The sequence below is a fragment of the Cryptomeria japonica genome, chromosome 11 (genome assembly GCF_030272615.1).
Source record: "Cryptomeria japonica chromosome 11, Sugi_1.0, whole genome shotgun sequence".
NCBI lineage: Eukaryota > Viridiplantae > Streptophyta > Pinopsida > Cupressales > Cupressaceae > Cryptomeria > Cryptomeria japonica.
In genome coordinates this window covers 224,034,040-224,054,490 of record NC_081415.1, presented here as the reverse complement: position 1 = coordinate 224,054,490, position 20,451 = coordinate 224,034,040, and the positions used below count along the sequence as shown (strand labels likewise).

General features: G+C 35.5%; 1 protein-coding gene across 9 annotated transcripts in view; it reads right to left on the bottom strand.

The window, feature by feature from the left end:
• The window catches only part of LOC131063944 (probable LRR receptor-like serine/threonine-protein kinase At1g56130), a 247,430-nt gene extending 232,979 nt beyond the window's left edge, over positions 1-14,451 (bottom strand). For 6 of the 9 annotated variants that reach the window (XM_057997931.2, XM_057997925.2, XM_057997929.2 and 3 more), the window contains exons 1-5: positions 14,096-14,450; positions 13,843-14,011; positions 12,196-12,267; positions 11,865-11,936; positions 11,583-11,669 (exon numbers count right to left, since the gene is read on the bottom strand). In XM_057997931.2, coding sequence (XP_057853914.2) covers positions 11,583-11,669; positions 11,865-11,936; positions 12,196-12,267; positions 13,843-14,011; positions 14,096-14,276 — 581 coding nt within the window. In that variant the 5' untranslated portion in view covers positions 14,277-14,450. Of the gene's footprint in view, positions 1-11,582; positions 11,670-11,864; positions 11,937-12,195; positions 12,268-13,842; positions 14,012-14,095 lie in introns of all 9 variants that reach the window. The other 3 variants (XM_057997924.2, XM_057997928.2, XM_057997927.2) reach the window with 3 other exon arrangements.
• Positions 14,452-20,451: the final 6,000 nt, after the last annotated feature.

Below are 20,451 nucleotides of genomic sequence, written 5' to 3'. Positions count from 1 at the left end.
TCAGCAGACCCCCAATGGTATGAACCAAAAATGCATCAAATACCCCTCTACACTTCACAATTAAAATCCCTGCACTCTAAAATTACCAGCTAAAAGAAACCATGCAAACAGACTAAAAAACAAGATGATAAACACCAAATCAATGTCTATATATTGATTTCAGCTGCCTATTACAACAATTTCTGCAGCATCTCTATGCTATTCCTCTAATCTAACCTATTCTAACTCTAAAATTCTAACTATCTAACCCTTTACAATGAGAGGCATCCTGCCTTTTATACATTTTGCATGTCAAACTGGTGGCCAAGATGGACTGCATCCAAGGGCTGCAACCTACCATCCAGAAGCTGGCACCCTTAACCCATGCCCATTAAACTCTCAGTCATCTATCCAACTACTATTTTCAGCTGCCTACAACTGTGAGATAAATGTTGAGAGCATAAAGTGGTTTTCAGCCTTAGAGGCCATTTCGTGAACTTAAGTCTCTTTCGGGCTTCATGGAGGATTCGCTCGATTTGAACTTTGTGAATTTGTCTCTCACAAAATGAATAAAAAGGCTGAAACTCCTTCCCTTAGCATGATTCTGGCTTCTGAGGTTTATTGTCAGTATGAATGAATTTTCGTGTTGAATGGATATCTGTAGGATTTCTTCTTTATTCCATTTTTTCCCACTACGCGGGCAGACCAAACTTGACACGGGGGTCCCCTGTCAAAGAGGGGCATGTGTGCCATATGCAGAACAAATAGCGACTCGACTGGAAAATTTTCCTGAGCATTTCAAGGATGACTATCCGGATCGAACCTCAGAATCTCCAGTATATAACCCACAAAACAACCAAAATGACAAAAGACGGATCAAGGTAAAAATGAGGTCGCAAACTGAATTAAGTCACCAACTTGAGAATCAAGTGTGTGTAGTGAAGTTTATTCCAGCTTAGAGAGAGTTGAAATATCATTGTTCAGTTAATGTAAGCTACGTAGAGCGACTCTAACTCCAAAAGCAACCTGGATAGAGCCCCGCTGCCAGCGAGCGTCTATAGCCCCAACGGAGTTATCGCCTGTAAGCTCACAGACATTGCTCTGTTTCCGATAAATTTTCTTTTGAATACCGGCAGAGGTGTCTACACTCCCAAAGCCAAGTAGTTTAATATTTCTTTGCTTTTGATTTTCTCTTTTACTTTTCACTTTTTCACATTGGCTGGTAAGCAGTGAAGCCTACGTGGGATTGAGCGTTACAATGGTCGCTGAAGCAGAGCTTCAAAAAAATTTCACTTGCATTGACTTCCCTTTGATAAAACAACAAACTTAGGCAAATTTAAGCTTTTAAAAGTTCATTGGCGACAAGACGCAGTAAGCAACTAGATTTTTAGAATGACTAAGCCTTAAACCAAAATGGACCGACTATGGGGGCAACTGTCAATTAGGCACTCTACCAAAGTCGGCATCCAAGAAACAGACTGGCAAAAATCCTGACTTCGTACACCAATGTTGGGCAAAGCAAACATACCCCTAACAAAAACAACAGGGAGACAACCCCTTCCGAAAGGACACCTACACTACGACAAAGCAAACTAAACTAAAGCAGAAAACAGGAAATCTAAACAAAAAACGAACTAAATCAGAAAACAAAAACCTAAACTAACTATGTACAACAAGAGACCGATTGTACAAAATGCAAACTATACGAATGCATTCCGACCCGTGGTGATTTTTCAGTATATGCAACAGTAACAGGGCAATGGGAATAGTTCTCAATTTGGCTTGTTTGTCTTTATACTCTGAAAAGGAAAATTTTCAGCTGACCACTTGAAAGATCCCTGATGGATCTTTTAAGCTGACAGGCTGTAATTTTTAATTATTTGTTTTAAAATAAATTCTTCCTGTTTATTAAATGATCTTTCAGAGAGAGACAGAAGTTGCAGAAAGGTTGTGTCTTTTGTTTTTGTTTGTATTTTTCCAGATATAGGTAAACAATGAATAACAACAGCAGCAAATATGAAATAGGCTGGAAAATAATGTGCAATAATATAATATTCAGCCAATCCAGAATAGCTACAAATCGTACCAGGCAAAATACATAAATGATATGCCAGCAAAGTATCTACCAACCAAAACAATGTTGTTGGCTGCAAGAAAGACCATCCACGCATAATGAAAAGAGATGGCTGATGAATACCAATCAGCAACCCACGTGCCAGCTGGAAGGAGGCCGTACGGCTGCTGCAGTCACGTCCAGGCAGCCAAGGAACTCCCACGTGCCAAGCAATATACCCAACGTCCAAAACCAAAGCTCTTCCAATGCTGAACTTGCACTCCAATCAAAGTCTGAAACCAAATGAAGCTGCTGAAACCTTCTATTGGGGTTTGCGTCCCAATATCCAAGCCCTGGGGTTTGCGTCCCAATTCTCCAGAAATCGCTCCTCAGAGCAAATTCACAAATGCCAAGTTTGAAGATATAAAAAGATAATAAAATAATGAGCCAACATCTCCTTTTATCTCCCTCTCAAAGTTACTCGAACCCTAAAGGGAGAATATGCTTTTACCTTTATTAAATAATGGCATATTCTTAATTAAAAGGCCTTTGTGTATAGGAAAAACACCCCTTTCGTCAAATAACAAAGCTCAAGGTGCCAGAAGGTCTCCGGATGATGAAAATAAGTTATAATAATTCAAGACCTTTCCAATGAGCTATAACACATATGCCTGCCTGACCAGAAGAAGCCAAAATCCCCTTATTACTCCAATTAGCTATATAAATAGCTTTATTTAATTAATAAGACGCTAACTTAGGAAATACTAAAAATATATCCCAAATAGCCGTATAATGCTCATCTGACTCCACAAATCTGAAACGGAGCCTGCCACCTGTTTGTGACTGTTGTCGGAAATCATGGATCCTCGAGCAATCTTGTCCCTAAAATCTAGGGATGCTCCTAGAAGCTAGGAAACATACCTAAATCTCCTGAAACTGAACCCAAGGAATAGTCCCATGGTAAACCAACCCTGGGTACTGTCAAATCCTCCTAAATAGTAGGAATAGCCTCCACAAAAGAAGGAAATGCCTCCTAAAATTAAGGAACTGCTCCAAACTGGTCCACTACTGCCAGAATACCAAATCCCAAACACTGAATATCCTCTCTGAGTCTCTATCCACCACTGTCAGCCTACAAGACCCCAAAATAAGCTGACTCACATGTCTTTGCTAGACAGAGCTAAAGAGGGGACATGACACCACTCTCAAGTTTAACCAAGACCTGAGGTAAAATTATCAGTTGGGGAGGCTCGTTAGGTCCGTGGTTAATCCATTTACAAGTTGTTTTCCCAGTATTCAAAATTAAATGGAAAATTTTCAGAATTAACAACAAGAAGGAAAGAAACAACCTGGCGCGATTCTAAGTCATGTGGAGTGTCATGTGGTGGGAGAAGATCTTCAGCAGCTGTATCAGGAGGTCGCCAATGGTGGTGGACTTTCTCGATAGCGTCCAGTGTGTGCGAATCAGCATCGAATTCCACATTGGGTTGCGCAGGCTGAAAATCAATCTTGAAACCGAACTCAAACTCAAGAAAGAGGGGTGCATCATCTGTCGTTGCATCTTCAAATTGTGTGAACAATGCAACCTTAGGCACCTCTGTTAGCACATCTTCAAACAACAAGGATTCTTCGAGCGATTGATCCTCAAAAACATCCTCGACGGACTCTTGGACTAAATCATCCATTGGTGAGGCTGTTGCAAACTGCCCCTCAACTCGTGGCTGATCCACAAAGCTCACTTGATCGTCCTCCTGAACATTGTCCTCATCAGTTAGAGGGATAATAAATTCATTTGCTACTTTAGTCTGATTGACTGGTTCATCTTGCTCAGCACTTGATAGCTCCATCCTAACATCATCAAGGAGTGCAACGCTCCATTGATTTTGTGTTTGTCTATACTCGTCTGCAGCAAGGTAGGTACTCCACACTTTGCTTGTGATGCTCTCATCTGGTTCTTCCGGTAGTCCAAACTGGGCTTTACCTTGACTGACTGCCTCCATGCATAGTGAGTAGGTGAACTCTGAATGTGGGGTGCGGTGAATTCTGCACCACCAAAGTGACAACATGTTCTCCAAGCATAATTCCTCATCAAGACCAAACTGGTTCTCAATCAAATTCTTGAATCTTGTAAACTCATCGATGCTTGACGGAGGACTAGGGATATTTGGTTGTGCTAACTTCTTCGGTTTGGAAATATCCCAGAAAAATATCAGTCCCTGCAATGCGAGCTCGACCCTTGACAAAAATGTCAAGCAATTCAGTTCATCGTGCGTTGTGGTGGCATGAATTCTGCAGTGAGCTGCAGATGCAATTCAGACAATTGTTTGGGATACAACTGCAGACTTAGCCCTTGCTAGATCTGGAATATTTCAGACTACTATAAATTAGGTTCGACCTTTTGCAGAATGCTAAATCTTTAGCTACCGGACCAATATACCATACCGGTTTTAGGGTGTAAATAACATCTATTGTTTCTAGAGTTATTTTTTTTAGGTTTTCCATCCCCTTATTTACTTCTATTAGCAGTTTTATGTCAGATTTTTTCTACGGCTATGAATTTACCCAATTTATCCCCAATTTCTATTAGAATTTTGGCATGCATTAATTCAACAGGAACATTATGAATTTCTACCCATTTCGATACTGTTTTGAATTCATATCTATTAGCATCAAATTTAGGTTGCCATTCAATAAAATTAAAATTTGCACCTTCGTAAAAAACATATTCTTCATGCAATAGCTTGGCTTTCAGATATTTTTTGTAGCATTCAATGTACAGAAAATTATTAGCTAGGGTAGTGATACTTACCTGGCCGTGGAATGTTGTTTTCCACCATTCAACTATTCCGACAAGAGGTTGATTATTCCCTCCCCATTTTGCAAAGAACCCATGCCCTCTGCAATATTTACTTAATTCCATGGCTTCCCTAGGGTTCAAAATTTTGATGCAATTCGGGTCGGGGTTTATCATTGCTTGGGCACCCTCGCTCCTTGTCCCTTTGATAGAATTCTTGCTTTCATGGTGGAACAAGTTCCCTAGCTTCGAAACCGGCTTTGAATTGACTAATCTGGGGCCATGATATGGCATTGCCCTTCCTCCATCCATGGCAGGTCTTCTATAACCCTCCGCTCTATAGGTATGTGGGTGAGATAAATGTTGTGGCTTTCGAAGGGGATGTCCAGGACCAGAAGTACTTGCTCAAAAACCCAGTGGTATGCGATTTGCATTGGTGGCACAGCCAAGGATTCGCGGGGTGATGGGGATTGCCCACATATTTGACCATTCTAGAGAAACCCTAGCCTCCCTCTTCTCTTCCCTACCAGCTCTTCTGCCCTTTACCAATTGCCACGGGTGGTTGTGTGAAGACGTTTCCCTGCTGGATGGAGGCTTGCCAACCATGTTGCAGCTCTTGCCCTGGTGTGAATGATGGTCGCCGAGGTGTGGGTGCCGATGTGCATAGCTCCTCATTTTTTTTATAGCAATTGAGTTATTTTTAAAGTTCCTATGTCAATGTAATTTTTGAGCCAATGCATTATTCAACAACAAGATTACAATAAGTTTTCAAGCTCTAGTATTTGTTTGTTGCATTGTTATGATGTATGTAATTTTCCATTCAAAGCTTTAGTCCAAGGGGTTAATTAAAATGCTTGAATGAGATTACAGAGAAATAAGACTTGTAACAGGATTTGATAAGTAGTTCAAGTAAAGGATTGTAAGCAGAGCAATATTGTAAGTCAGTATTGTTCAAGACTAGACCAGTTATTAAACGAGTTTTTACCAGATTTCAGTAATGTTTTTCAAAGACTATGTAACCCAAATGAACAAGGCACTGGTATTAGCTAGCAAATGTTATTAGGTTTTCGGTTTCCAGTTTATCTTCTTTATGATTTCTCAGAACAAATCTCTTAAATATCAGAATATCATTTGATTAGGTTTTATGCTTTTTCTAAAAAGTTGTTTCACCCTTCTCATACTCCAGCTTAAGGTTGAGGATCACCGAAGGACTTGCCATCCTTGAGCATTCTCCCTTTCTGTTGAGTCCTTTCATGAGATAATCTGCTTTGTTTTCAGTAAATTCCTCAGTATCGTTGCAGAGAGCAGGAGATTCACTGAAGGGATCACCCTCTCGGGTCCTGCAGAGCCCGAAGTGTAGAAGGATTTTATGTCCTTGTTAAAGTTGGTCCAAGCCTGACAGATATTGATAGTTGGAGGTGGCTCTCCATAGATATTTGGAGGAATCAGCTTGGTCTCTGCCCAGTGGCAGTGTAAACCCGTCCATTTTTGGGAACCAACAGGTAGAAAAACAGTTTTATTACATAATATAATCTTGACCATTCACATGACATAAACAAGAGAAGTTGATTGCTGTTTGATGCTCTAAATCTCTTTCCACTAATGTCCTAAGTTACCTTCTTTTAGTATATTATTGATTGAAATATTGAAGATATTCTGATTTACGTAACTTAGAATAAATGTAACATAATCTTTAGCTATAATTATACATTTAATTCTTATAAGAATCTGGAGAGCTATGGTTATATCAATATGAGTCAAGATGTTGAAAGTCAAGAAAGGATAGTTCTACTAGAACTTAAATGATCTGTTTTTTGTAAGTTGACAGTTTCAGATAAATTTCTAGCAGTTAGAGAGAAACATAATCATAATTACAAATCTGTTTTGATAACTCCCCATTTAACAGCCATTGCAAACTAATTTGTTTCCTATCTCATTTGTCAAGGTGCAATCAATACATAGATAAATATATGGATAAAAATCTTATATAAGATGGAAAGGAAACCTAAGGAAATATAACAGCTGCAAAAGACCTTAAGAGCTATAAGTAACTAAAGCCAACAGAAAAGGAAAGGAGGCTCAAATGATTGAGATATAAAGGGCAACTTGCTTCAAATGACTTACAGATAAAAATCCCAAATGAGTATTTGAAATTTCCCAATATTTTTATATAGCTGTCCCCTTTGTTGTCCCCTACCATCCCCAAAATTGACCTCAAAACACGTCCCCAATCCCCACATTGCCTCATCCAAGTCCCAATCCCTACATCACCTCATCCAAGAAACTTGGTGGAACATAGGACTATTGGCATTATGAATTCCTAGTCATGCCCATTTTAATCATGCATGAATCACATCTTTAATAAGCCGTTGAGAAAATTTGTATTGGTTTTTTTTACAACATTCTCATCTATAGTAGGACATGGAAGAGGCACTTGAGGCACACTGATGAAATTTTGGGTATCACAAAAGCTCAATCATTACTTGCTAAGGCATCCAAATGTGAATTTGGAATGATAGAGATTATGTATTTGGTACAAGTGATTAGTACAAAAGGAGTTAAGATGGATCAAGAAAAGATTTGAGCAATCTAGGATTGGCCACCACTAAGGGCATTGTCCCAAATGAGAGGGATTTTCGGTCTATGCAATTATTATAGAAGATTCGTAAAGGGTTTCTCTCAATAGTAGATTTATTTGTTAGGGTTAATAAATGTAATAATGTAGCTATTAAGAATTGTCAAATAAAATTTAATTATTGTAATTGTTTACTTCTCCATTATAAATATGGATGAATTATTTAATGTCATTCAATTTTGATTTATGAATGGAGAAATTTCTTAAATTATTAGTTATCGTCAATAATTAAATTTACGAATGAAAATTAAATTATTATTTTTCCCTCACATTGAATGGATTATTTCTTTTAGATCACTCTAAGGTAAGATAGTGATTCCAAACCATTAATTTTTGGCGATTTAGTTTACTGTTTGATCAATAAATTAATTGAAGTGCAATTATTTTACTATTTTCTTAAATTTTACCAATCAAATCAAAATATCATATTCTTAATTTGGGTTATAAATGAGCTTATGGAGTAATCAATTGGCAATGCACAATGGATTGAAATTATGGAATACAATTCCATTCAATTGTTTTAGCAGATAACTTGGGACAATTCACCTTAGGAAACCTATAAGAAAAATAAACAAATAAATAACCATTATTCTGTTAAGTAATTTAAGTCGGAATTGTGCTTGTATTTATTTGATGGGTAGTAAAATAGATCAACAATATTCAAATTTTTATATTGCCCTAGAGACCTAAAAGAGATGCCTGGTTAACTAAGTCAAGGAGAACTAATGTAGTATAATGACCCAATGGCCAACTAGAAATATCCTGGAATAAAATATCATCCTTGAGGTTATCCCCCTTTTGACCTTGTGACATTGAGCATGGCATCATCATCACCATATTTCTTGTCTCTTTTTCTCTCCAGGATGCAATATTTGGGCTTCTACCACCTCGCTTTCCCTTTTGGTTGCCTTCTCTTTATGTGTCATGCCTCATTTGTTGCACATGTGACAACGTTGAGTGCACATCCTTGTCCTTGGAAGTTGTGTAACCTTGTTAATTGTAGCTTTTTAGATTAAAAAAATTATTGCACTATGTTTATGCCCATGGGCATGACAAGGCTCCCATGTGCATTTGGCCTTAATTTACCCATCATTTATAACCAATTTGAGAAATCTTTAAAAGGATTTCCCTTGGTCAAATTTGCATGTGTTGTTCCTCAACACCCTCCATATCCCTATCAAATGTTGGAAATTGCAAAAACCCAAGAAAGTTCTAAATTTGGGGGCATTCTATTTATTTTTTGAACTTATGTGTACTTTTGATGGACTATCAAGCTTATTCCTCTTGTCTAGCCTCCATTTCCCTCATCCAGACCCCCATGAAATCTCTGCAAGGTCTATCAGGTTCCTCTTTTATTAATTTTCCTCTGTTTCTTCCTAATTATGGGATTTCAATGAACATCTAGACTTATGTTTTCTCATCCCAATGTCCTAACCTCACATTCTTTCTTGCATCCTTGTAATTGTCCATCTCTTCATCTTTGCAAACTTTTGAAGTTTGTCTAGGCTTCTTTCATTTACCCTCCATCTTTTCCACTTCCTTTTGTTTCTTTTTCTCCACTACCCCACATCCCTTCTATCTAGTTGTGGAGTTTTGATGGATTTCCAAATTTTCATTCCATTTCTAGTTCTCACTTCCATTCTTGCAATGGAACTCTGTACCTCCCCTATTTCAACATTTTCTCGTTTTCCCTCTTGATGTCCACTTCTGTATCAAATCTCCACAAAAGTTCCCAATGCCTTGTGTCACTCATTTCTTCTGGTGTAAAGTTCAATTTGATCTCCAAACATCCAATTTTCGATTTGAACATCTTGTTTCGATGTCTAGTTGTGCAATGAAATTTTACATACCTTGTTCTAGCCTCCCAACCTACGTTGAACATCCACATTTTCTCCTATTCACCTCAACCACTCCCCAAATCTTCCCAAAATGCCATCAATGACTAGATTTGACCCTACAACTATTCCAAAAGGATTTTCTTGACTAAAACACCCTTGTTCATTTTAGGAGTGTGGATTTTCTTGCAAATTCGATGGCTTGTGCAAATGTAAACAACCCTTGTTCTTCCTCCAAGATTGTGTGTTGATGTGGAAATAAATATATGCTCAAATTTCCAATGAAGGAAGAAAAAAGGGTTCAAGAAATAAAACAAGTAGAAAAGAGGTTACAAATCATTAGGGTTTCCTTCCAACAATGGGCTAGGGTATTTTCTACTTGTAATTTTCTAAGTCTTCTCCCAAATTGTATAATATCAAATATAAATTGAAAATGAATGTTTTAAATGTACAGATTCAACTTCTTTTGAACATCTCCATGAGTATTATATGCGTTTATGATGGTCTTATTGGTCTTCTTATTCACATTTTCTTGTTCAAATCTTAAAGTTTTAGCTAGTTTGACAAGTAGAAGGCAATAAAACTCCTTGCAAATCTTTTGCAAGGCATCTTATCAAAATAAAACAAGAAATATGTAGGTTTATTTATGGATAAGTAAGATAGGTTCAATTGGATGTCTTATAGTCTCATCTACTTGCTTGTTTGCATACGTAGAGCCTAGCTTATGTGTGGAATCTATAGGTATGCTCCTTACTGTTATCTTCACTGAGATATCATTGAGTGGGTTTCATTTCATGCTCCCCTTTGGATCATAGAGCCTAAAACTTTGTTGTCCCTACTAGATAGAAGCACCCATCTTCTTTGTGCTCAAACTTCCATCTCATCAACAAATTAAAAAAACATAAAATTAATCTTCTTTCATAACCATATTGTTATTTTTACTTTCACTTTCTTGTACAGATATATGCAATTTCATTAGAGGTTATCATAAAAACATCTTCAAACTCTTTACATGGTTGTTCATCTACTTTATGAAAGTGTAGAACCCTTATATTGTCCAACCGATGTATAGGCTCTTAATGACAAACAAATAGAAGTGTTCTATGCAATAGGTATGCTTTGATCAATGGTTTATTTGTGCTCCTTATAGCTATCTTTGATACAAGACCTCGAGGAATAACCTAACCCCCCTCCCCCCCCGGTCCCGGCCTAGTAGAGCATAAAGTTGAAAAAGGTACTACCCACCTTACCAAATTGGTCCATTGTTGTCCCTGCCTGATCAAAAGTTGCAAATCTTTAGCATTGAGTTGGACACCCCTACCACTCAAAGGACTTGCTTTAAGGATTTGGGAGCATACAACTTTAAGCACCAACACATTTGATACAATACTTTTGTTTGATATGGGGAGGAATTGTCAAAATGGCACCCGTAGCCTGCCATTGGACATGTTGTTTGTAGAACCAATGCTTTTTGGTTAAGACAATCCTGCATAACTACAATTTAAATTAGACCACCCAAGCTGACAATTAATTTAGAACCAAGTCAGCTACAAAAAAGACAATTTATTAATGATAACACAACATGACAACAGTCCTTTGTTGGTTTTCAATATGATTTGGTAAGAAAGAATCTTAAGAGGGTAACTGAATAGTCATCTAAGGTTTGAATTCATTATTGCAGAGCATATAGCAAGAAGAGCAATAAAGAACAGATTGAGGAAAGCAAATCAAAAATGATGGGGTTTTGAATGTATTTCATAGTCTTATGAGTTTGTACCTTGCATTCAATGATGATAATGAATTGGTGGCACAATCCTACTTGCCAGATTTCCCCCACTTGGTTTCTTCTGGCAAATCTTTTGTTATTGATCTTATGTGTGTTTTGTACACTTCTCCCTTTTATGTTTACAAGTCCATTTTTTAGTTCTTCATGTGATGCAATATGGCCACTCTAGGAATTTATGTAGATAGACATAGTACTAAAATATGCACATAATCACATACAATTCTAAGACATAATATTTGTGTAAAGGAATTAGACATCATTCTAACTGGGCTAATTGTGAATCCATAATATTAGAAAGTATGAATGAAAAGTTCAAAAATTGTTAACCTCTTCTGCTTGGTATTCTATTTTGAATGGGCAGCTTGCATTCTCCTCAAGTAAATATGACATATATAGATAGATGGATGAATGCATTGATTGTGAAGCAGCTTGCACTCTTCGTGTAAACATGCAATATCTTAATTTACAGATTGATAGGTAGATAGAAAGAAAAAGCTTACAATGATTTCAGCTTCTGAAGATTGCCAAGCTCCTTTGGTACAGGACCAGAAAAGTTATTAATGCCAAGGGCCCTGAAAAAATGAATGCTTTTTATTCTTTCACCATTAGTGCAAGATCTATTGAAATGCAAATCAAAGTTCTGCTACTAAATAAATTTGAATGAGCTGACCCATATGACATGAATGAATCAAAGTAATTTAACTAATGAACATGATTTTGATTTTGATTTGATGCATTAAACTAACACAAGTGGAATGATAGAGGAAGAGGAAGAGCCTCACAAGTATTGCATGTTGGTGAGGTTCCCTAAGAAAGCAGGGATGCGACCATTGAAAAAGTTCCTGTTCAGGCTCCTACCAACAAAATCCACAGATCCATCTCACAGGATAATAGAGAGAACAACAAAAATCTATTAAAGTATTACTCTTTTAAATGGCATCAATAGAATAAGGTAATAATTTTAAGACAATATAATCAATATACCTAAAAAAAAGTTCTAATAGGGGATTTTGATATGTTCTTCAGTAAGTTAGTATTTCCACATGGGAATACCGTTTTTATTATCCAAGCAATTGAAACAGAAACTTATTAACAAACAAGCTTTAAACTTACAGGTCAAAGAGGTAAGTCAGATTAGCCAGTTCTTCTGGAAGCTCTCCTGTTTTGTCCAACTGATTGACCCACCTGAAAGAAGGTCCCCAATGGATCAGTATTGAGCACACTTCAAATTTTCATTCCGCTTCGTTAAAAGGTCTCAACCTCACTGTGAGTAAATAACTACTAAGTAACAATTACTCTTCATGTTTTAACTGCATAATGTTGACAAAAGTTTTCAAGCGTAAGTAAACTCAACAAATCTGAACAGAAATGTGAAAAAAATTTCAAGTCAAAATTATACAACAAAGTTGGACTGAAATTTGAGGAATTTCAAGATTGAAAACAATTCAACAAAGCTGAGCTGATGTACGACGATGCTTATCAAGCTGAACTAAAACCTCATCAACTTTTAATCCATCTCAGGATTCAATCTAGGATAATTGAGTTAATTAACCATGGTTTGTAGAGTGGAAACATATATAAATCTTCTAACTCGACAGTATCAGCTATAACTTAATACTTGTTACATAAAAAGGCCTAATTGCTAACCATCGATATCTATATGAAGACTTCAAAGTTAGCTTTTTAAAATACCAATGTAGCAGGATTTAGTCAATTTTTCAAACCCATCAAACACTACCTGAATGTGATTCGATTTATCTGACAAGACTAACAGTGAAATATGGCCCTTATTATGCGTAAGGCCGATGTCTTCAAGCTAAACAAATAGTTCCAATGATTTTAAGCTTCCACGGTCTACGATGTTTAGGAAAAAGATTTTATGGAGACAGTTGTGTATTAAAAGAAATAAAATTGATGTTTCAGTTCTCCTTCAAGATCCATCATTGAGATGAGAACCAGTTCCCAGACAAATTGAACAAATTGAACTATTAACTCATTTTAAAAACTTTAAAGCTCTCCAATCTTATACTAAGAAACTTATGCAGCCAACATTTTAAAAATAAAAGAACCGCCCCTTATGCTTTCGATCTTTTGTTAAATCAGTGGAATGCCACACTAAGATGGAATAAATGTGGGTAATTGTATTTGGGTTTTCCATTGAAATCTACTCCGGATGATGTAGGTGGATTGCAATGTTCAAGTTTGTCAAAGTTTTGTTTGATGAACTGTTTAGAAACTATTAAGCTAGAGTTTATAACTAGGTCTGATCTTGAGCATAAAATTTAAAAAAATGGTTTGTTTTTACATTAGCTTTTTATTATTTCAATAATAGATTCCAGAATGTGATTTGAAATTTTGATATAAAAACTCTAACACAATTTAGAAATAACAACTAATAACATTACGAATTGTATAAACTTAATATCATAGAAAAGTTTTCTTAATTCTTAAAAGGAAGTCTCAGACAGCAACTCACACTCACACGTAAAAACCCATTTTCACCTTTTCGTTTTACAACCTCAACAAAGATTTCTCAAATAAAACATTAGGTAAATATGATCTCTGTTGCTTGAAAAGTTGGGAAAACACTTGCTTTGTTGGAAGAACAGCCGACATTTTGTACTGCAAATAGACCAATCGGTAAGAGCTTGGCTCTACTAATATGAGGTTCTAGGTCAGTTTTAGTTGTTTCATGGAAAATAATAAATCATAAAATAAATAATGCAATCCATTGAGCAACAGGATTACTGAAGACATTACATTTGTGTAACGTGGCAGAGGGTTCCGTTATTGTCTAGGCAGTCACACTTGATGCCTGGATTTCCAATATTTGCAGTAGAAATGGCTAGGCCAGAGCATGGATCTGTGAGGTTCCATGTTGGGGATGAATCAATACTCCACTTACGAGAAAGTGACCTTAATGCAGCAACTGTTAAATCCAAAAATGGCAGAGAAAGTCAATAAACAACATGCTCCTAAACCAAAAAAATAATCTTGCATAAATTGAACTTGCCTTCAATGGAATCGGTGACCGCTATTACTTGAGCTGCCTGTAACAAACATCCAATGCTGTAAACAATACAGAGAAACCAAACTGATGAAGCTGGGACTTGAATCTTCGATACGATGGAGACAAAATTAATGTCGGGTTTTACTGTTTTCCAAGATAACAGAGCCTGTATAAACTTCCCCATAATTGAATTATATGAGGTGAATTCATGAAGGGAAATCTAATGCGGACTATTGAAATGAAAATGAATTCTGATTTAAAAGCATGGCTGATCACATAGTTTCATATTTCAGTTTTAGCTCTTTGCCAAGAAAAAATTCATGTAAAAGCCAAAAGAATAAAACCCCATCTCCATCCTAATGATGAATTTTTAAAATATGGTTATTGTTGTACCGCGTACTGTTTCTACATTATTGCAAGTTGACGGCGGCGGGAGGAATAGGTGAGGCTGGCTGATGATGACCTTTCCAAATATGGTAAGTAGGCATTGACTGCGGATTGTTTGTGGGTCATCGCAAGTTCACATTTCTTGATTTGAAATATTAAAGATTGAAAATATTAAATTACTTTCGAAATGATGTAAAAAATTAAAATAAAAAAATCTAAAATTAGAATTATGAAAGTAGAAATGAAAATAGAGGGGAAGAGCTACAGGAGAAATAGAGGTAGAGAGATAGAGAGATAAATAATAAAGAGACAATGAACAGAGGTAGATCAAGAAAGGGGATAGAAATTAGTTTTATTAAATTTTAATTTAAAGTAATAAAATTGGATTAAAATTTCTTTTTAATATTTGAAAATGAGTATTATCAAATTGAAATTAAAATATTCTTGAAAATGAGTGTTACTTAAATTATAAATAAATATTGTTCTTAATGAATAAAAGAAAAGTGTTATCAATGAAATTTATTATTATTGGCTTTCAATATTTAATTTATTGTTGAAAGTGAATTCTACTATTTTTTTTTTGTGAAATTTCAAGAACTAAATAAATAACTAAAATGATTGCTACCAACAATATTAAATTTCAACTATACCAGTTTTATGAAATTTCAACTATACCAGTTTTATGAAATTATATTTGGTAATTATTTATTTATTTTATTTTAGAAAGTTTGAAAATGAATGACACCAACAATATCAATATTTGAAAATAAGTACTACTAAATTATGTAATAAATAAATAAGTATCAATATTGATAATTATTTATTTATTGTTGACATTGATAATTACTTTTATTTATTATTGAAAGTGAATGCTAATTAAATTTTACTGGTGAAACTTCAAAAACTAAATAAATAAATAAAATGTACAATATTGATTTTTGAAAATAAATGTCAAAACATATTAACTTTGAAGAATAAATGTTTCAAATTTCATTATAGATACTTCAAATAAATAAATAAAATGAATATTACCAAAAATATTAATTTAAAAAAATTAATACTACTAATAATATTAACCTTTTAAATAAATGTTACCAAATTTCAACTAAAATATTTTTATAATAACTATTTATTTAGTTAAAAAGGACTACTAAATATATAATTTCTCCCCTTTCATATAATCTTAAGAAGAAAATTAATTTTTCAGTTTTAGTACCTACCTAGTAAGTTTTGCTTACCCAGCACATTGTTATGTGGATTCTCTTTGCTACGTTTTCTATCCTAAAATCAAATTCAAATATGGTAGGACAAGATTGTTCATACCATTGAATCCAGATTTGACTGTTCTCCACATTCAGTTAAAACATAACTATAAAGAGTTATTATTTTGCATAGATTCCTTGTTAATGTGAGATTTGTCATTTAGGTATTTACTCTAAGGAAAGAGTACTAGTTAGTGTTTATGTTGCAATAAATATTCACTCCTTACACATCCAATCGCCTGCATCTATTCGGGCTTTAAAACAGATATAGAATAGACGCGTCCCACCCAACCTGCCAATCACTCACTTTAAAATAAAAACAGAAAACAAAAAATAAATAATTAAAAACTCATTAATAAATTACACATGTATCAATAGCCGCTCATTTTTTAACTTTTTTGGATCATAATTGGTCCATTTGTGCACTTTTATTGGTACTCGCAAGCACAAGACTATTGGAACATTTGTGCATAAGTATTGGTGACTTTAATGCATCATTATTGGGGCATCTTTAAACATCTAGAGACACTTTGAAAAGTGTACTTTTTGACCCCTTGCGTGCATAACAGATCTCATAGTGTGCATCGTTACTATGGAAAAGTCAAAATAATAGCTATAAACAATTAAGTCTATGTAAAAATAACAAAAAAAAATAATGTTGTAAATCTGTGGGTGCACAATTGGCATGAAACATACATGAATTGGCATAAAAGACGCAAAGCCATTTTCGTCATTGAGGTAAAACGATCGGCTGGGTAGTTGAAAACATGGGCGCCAAATAAAAACCAAATCACATTGCCAATGTCTAGAAAACACGTTATGTTTCAAAGCTTTCAAGCTCTTAGAAGCACTTCCGTCTTTTTATGTTTGTTGTGGGCAAGTGAAAGTGACTAGGAGGAATTTAGTGGGGTGTGGAAATTAAATCTCAAAAAGATATGTATAAAATTGAAATGAAAACATATGAATTTCGATGTCGGTATTTTAGATTTGTAGGGATTAAAAGAGTGAAGAAATTAATAGTTTGATATGTGGAAAACATAGTAGGATTGTGAAATAGTTTGAATGATTTTAAATTTTATTGAATAGGAAGAATGGGAAATCATGTGATGTGGTTTAAAAAAAATTGAATCAAATATACTATTTTTTAATGTTTTATCATTTTTGGGAATGCAATTTAATGGGGTTAAAAAAAAATTGACCAAATATTTTTTTTATGTCTTATCATTTTTGGGAATGGGATATAATGGGGTTAAAAAACATTTGAATCAAATATGTTTTTTTTTTGTCTTATTATTTTTGGGTCCATGAGATTTAATTTTGAACTAAATAATTTAAATATGGGTTTGACAACACAACATTTGTTGAGGTCTACCGAAAACATGTGGAGTTTGTTGAAACCAAGCAGGTTTAGTCGAAAACATGTGAGGTTTAGTTGAAAACGTGTGGGGTTTGTCAAAGAAATGTGGGATTAATCAAAAACATGTGGGGATTGTTGAAAATATTGGGGGTTTGTCGAAAACACATAGGGGTTTCAAAGAAAGGGAAAGAGAAGCAGTGGTATTTCTATGCAAAGGTTAGTGAAATATTGTCCTAAATCTATATATTTATATTTATTATTATTTCAAACATAAAATTTGTCAATTTAAAAAAAAATATGCAAATTGAATGAAGGTTGAAAAGTTGTTTGTTTTGCAATACGTGGTGCTGACAATAAGGAATTAATAGTAACGCGACAAGTTAGTGAATTGGTCAACCAATTATACTATGGTTATGTATTTATCAGTTGGATATTGTTGTAAATAAGAAAAGAATAAAGCACTTAATATTTTTTAAATGATGCACAGTTTGACAATGTAGTTGGAGGTTTGAGTGTAAGGATATTGATAGTAATCTTAAATTTTTAGTTAACATAAAGAGAGACAAAAAAACACAAAAGAAAGTACTAGAATGAGAAAGAAGAGATGAAAGGTGATAGTTAGACACCATTAAGGGCATATAAGATGTCCCCAATCCTTACAAATGGCATTTACTTTGTCAACCCATGGAGGTATTGTAATATCCATATGCAATTCTATTCGTTTAAGAACTAGTTCTATCTTTGTACACCTATTAGCTTTTTAAACATGAGTGTTAACATGCAGTTTTGGAGCTAGTTTAGCCATTTCCATATTCAACTTGTCATGCATTGCAATGAATTTTGCATTATAATTATTGATGTCGTGATTTTATCTACAGTGGTGTCCTCGTCAATAATATTCAAGATGAGAGCAATACACATCCTCATTTTTGTTATTAATGTGGGAATCATATACTAGGTCATTAAAGTAAACATGGTGTAGTTAATGCTCCAATTTGTTATACCTAAATAAGTTGGATGTACCTTGTACTATCATTTTAGACTTATGTGTTCTCGAAATGCATTCATTTTTTTTGTCTTTCTATAATTAAATATATTCTTTTTAGCAAGTATTTGTCAAGTCCTAAGACCATGTTGAATTTGAATTATCAAACTATGCTTTGCCTAAAGAAAAAAATGATACAATTAGACTCAAGATGTAAGCCTCAAGCATGGCATGTTGGTTTATAGTGGGATAGTTTCTACACATTGATATGAATATGAAAAAAAATGGTTAACCAATGGTGTCAAAATAGATAAAAATCGGATCATTGTGTTCATTGATTATTTTTAAGACCTACAAGCTTTAACAATAGGTCAAGTCACCAATGACAGGTGGCGGCACATGGGAAAAAAAAAGACATAATTAGATATAATTTAATTTGTAAAGCGTATTAAAACTTGAAGTATGTCTATTATTATGGCAGAAGGCCTTGGCAGACTCATTAAGTCTTGGGTTTCTCAAGATCTTATTCATGGCTGGAGTTGGGGAAATGGGTTGCCTAAGCTTTATCATCTCCAATTTGTGAATGATAGTGCTCTTATGGGGATTACCCGGTGGCATGAGGTTGAGTCCTTCAGACGTGCGTTAGATATTTATTTAGCTGCTTCAGGTCAAAAACTCACTTAGCATAAATCCTCTATCTATTTTTTCAATACTGTGGAGCCCATCCAAAGGAGGATTGCTACCATCTTGAAGTTTCAAATTGGGTCTCTCCCCCTTCTTTATTTGGGTTTTCCTATTGTTGTTGGTCGGCAACTTAGGCTATTCTGACAGGACTTGCTCAATAAGCTGCATCGAAAAATTAACAATTGGACTCATCGATGGCTCTCTACTATTGCTAGGGTGACCCTTCTTCAAATAGTGATTCAGGCTCTTCCCATTTATAAAAGTTTAATACAGGCAGCTCCTATTTATTTTCTCAAGGAATTTGATGCCCTTTCACGCCAGTTTCTTTGGAGTGGTAATCTGCAACATTCGAAATGGAGCTTAGTTAGGCGGGAATCAGTGTGTCAACCGAAGAAGGAAGGGGCTCTTGGCCTTTGTTCTTCTATCTTAAGTGGTCAGGCTTTAGCTGCTAAATTATAGTGGCATTGGTGTACCAGTCAAAATCAGCTTTGGGCCTGTAGTCTCATGCATAAGTATTTACAAGGAGCCGACTCTTTGGATGTTTCTTGATACCCTTTGGAAGGTAGGGGATCTTTGGTTTGGCATACTCTAAAAACTGGGGCTCAGTTGGTCAATAAGGACCTCTTTTGGATCTGTAACAGGGGGTCAAAAGCTCTCTTTTGGTTGGACTCTTGGAATGGTCATCCCCCTCTTCTTTCTATGTACCTGCACCTACAAGCCCTATGTGCTTGCTTTACAGCTACTGGTTGGGATAAGGTTGTGCATTATAAGACTATTCATAACTTTGGTCTAGTTGTTGGGTATTGATGGAAGGATTCTTCTCAATGATTGTCAGGTGGTTTGGAGAGGGATTAGATTGAGTTGACTCGGATTCTTGCATCTCGTGAGTGCAACTCTCTTGTTGGTCCTGATATCCTTGCTTAGGGAAGCGACAGGTTTGTTAAGTACTCTATTGTTGCTAGATACTTGGAGCTTACTAGGTCGTTGTTTGGAGGTATTGAGGTGCCTTGGTGGAAGCAAGTTTGGAACAAATTTTCTTGGTCCAAATGCAACTTTTTCATGTGGCTGGTGGTTCAAAACCATTGTCTTACTTGGGATAATTTATGCAGGCGAGGCTTTCATGGCCCCTCTATGTGTGTTTTGTGTCATAATAGTGAGGAATATGTTTCTCACCTTTTCTTCCAATGTCCTTTTGCCAAGGAATTTTGGCACTGTTGGTGGGGTGCTTGGGGTCAGCCTTGTTGGCATGTCTCCTCTCTATCTCAAGTTTTGGGCCCGCTGGAACAAAACCCCTGCTACCACCTCTTTTCTTCAGATTGTGTGGGCTATTGGTTCTTCTTTTATAATTTGGCATGTTTGGCTAGAGAGAAATCAACGGATTTTTCAGGATACTAGGCTGATCACTATACACTTGTGGTGGAAAATTACTCACTCTCTTCATGAGACTATTTTGGCTAAGTGTGATATAGATGGTGGTGTGGATCCTGGTGATATTGTTATTTGTGATCGTCTTAACTTTCCTCTTTATGGAGGTCCTCAGGGATTTGTGGGTTCGGCCAAAGGTAGTAGATGCAGGCATCCTTTGCAACGGATCAATCGGGAAGGTCATTGGACTCCTCCTCCCCATGGAGTTATTAAAATTAACACTGATAGTTCTTCTCAAGGGAATCCTGGACATGCTGGA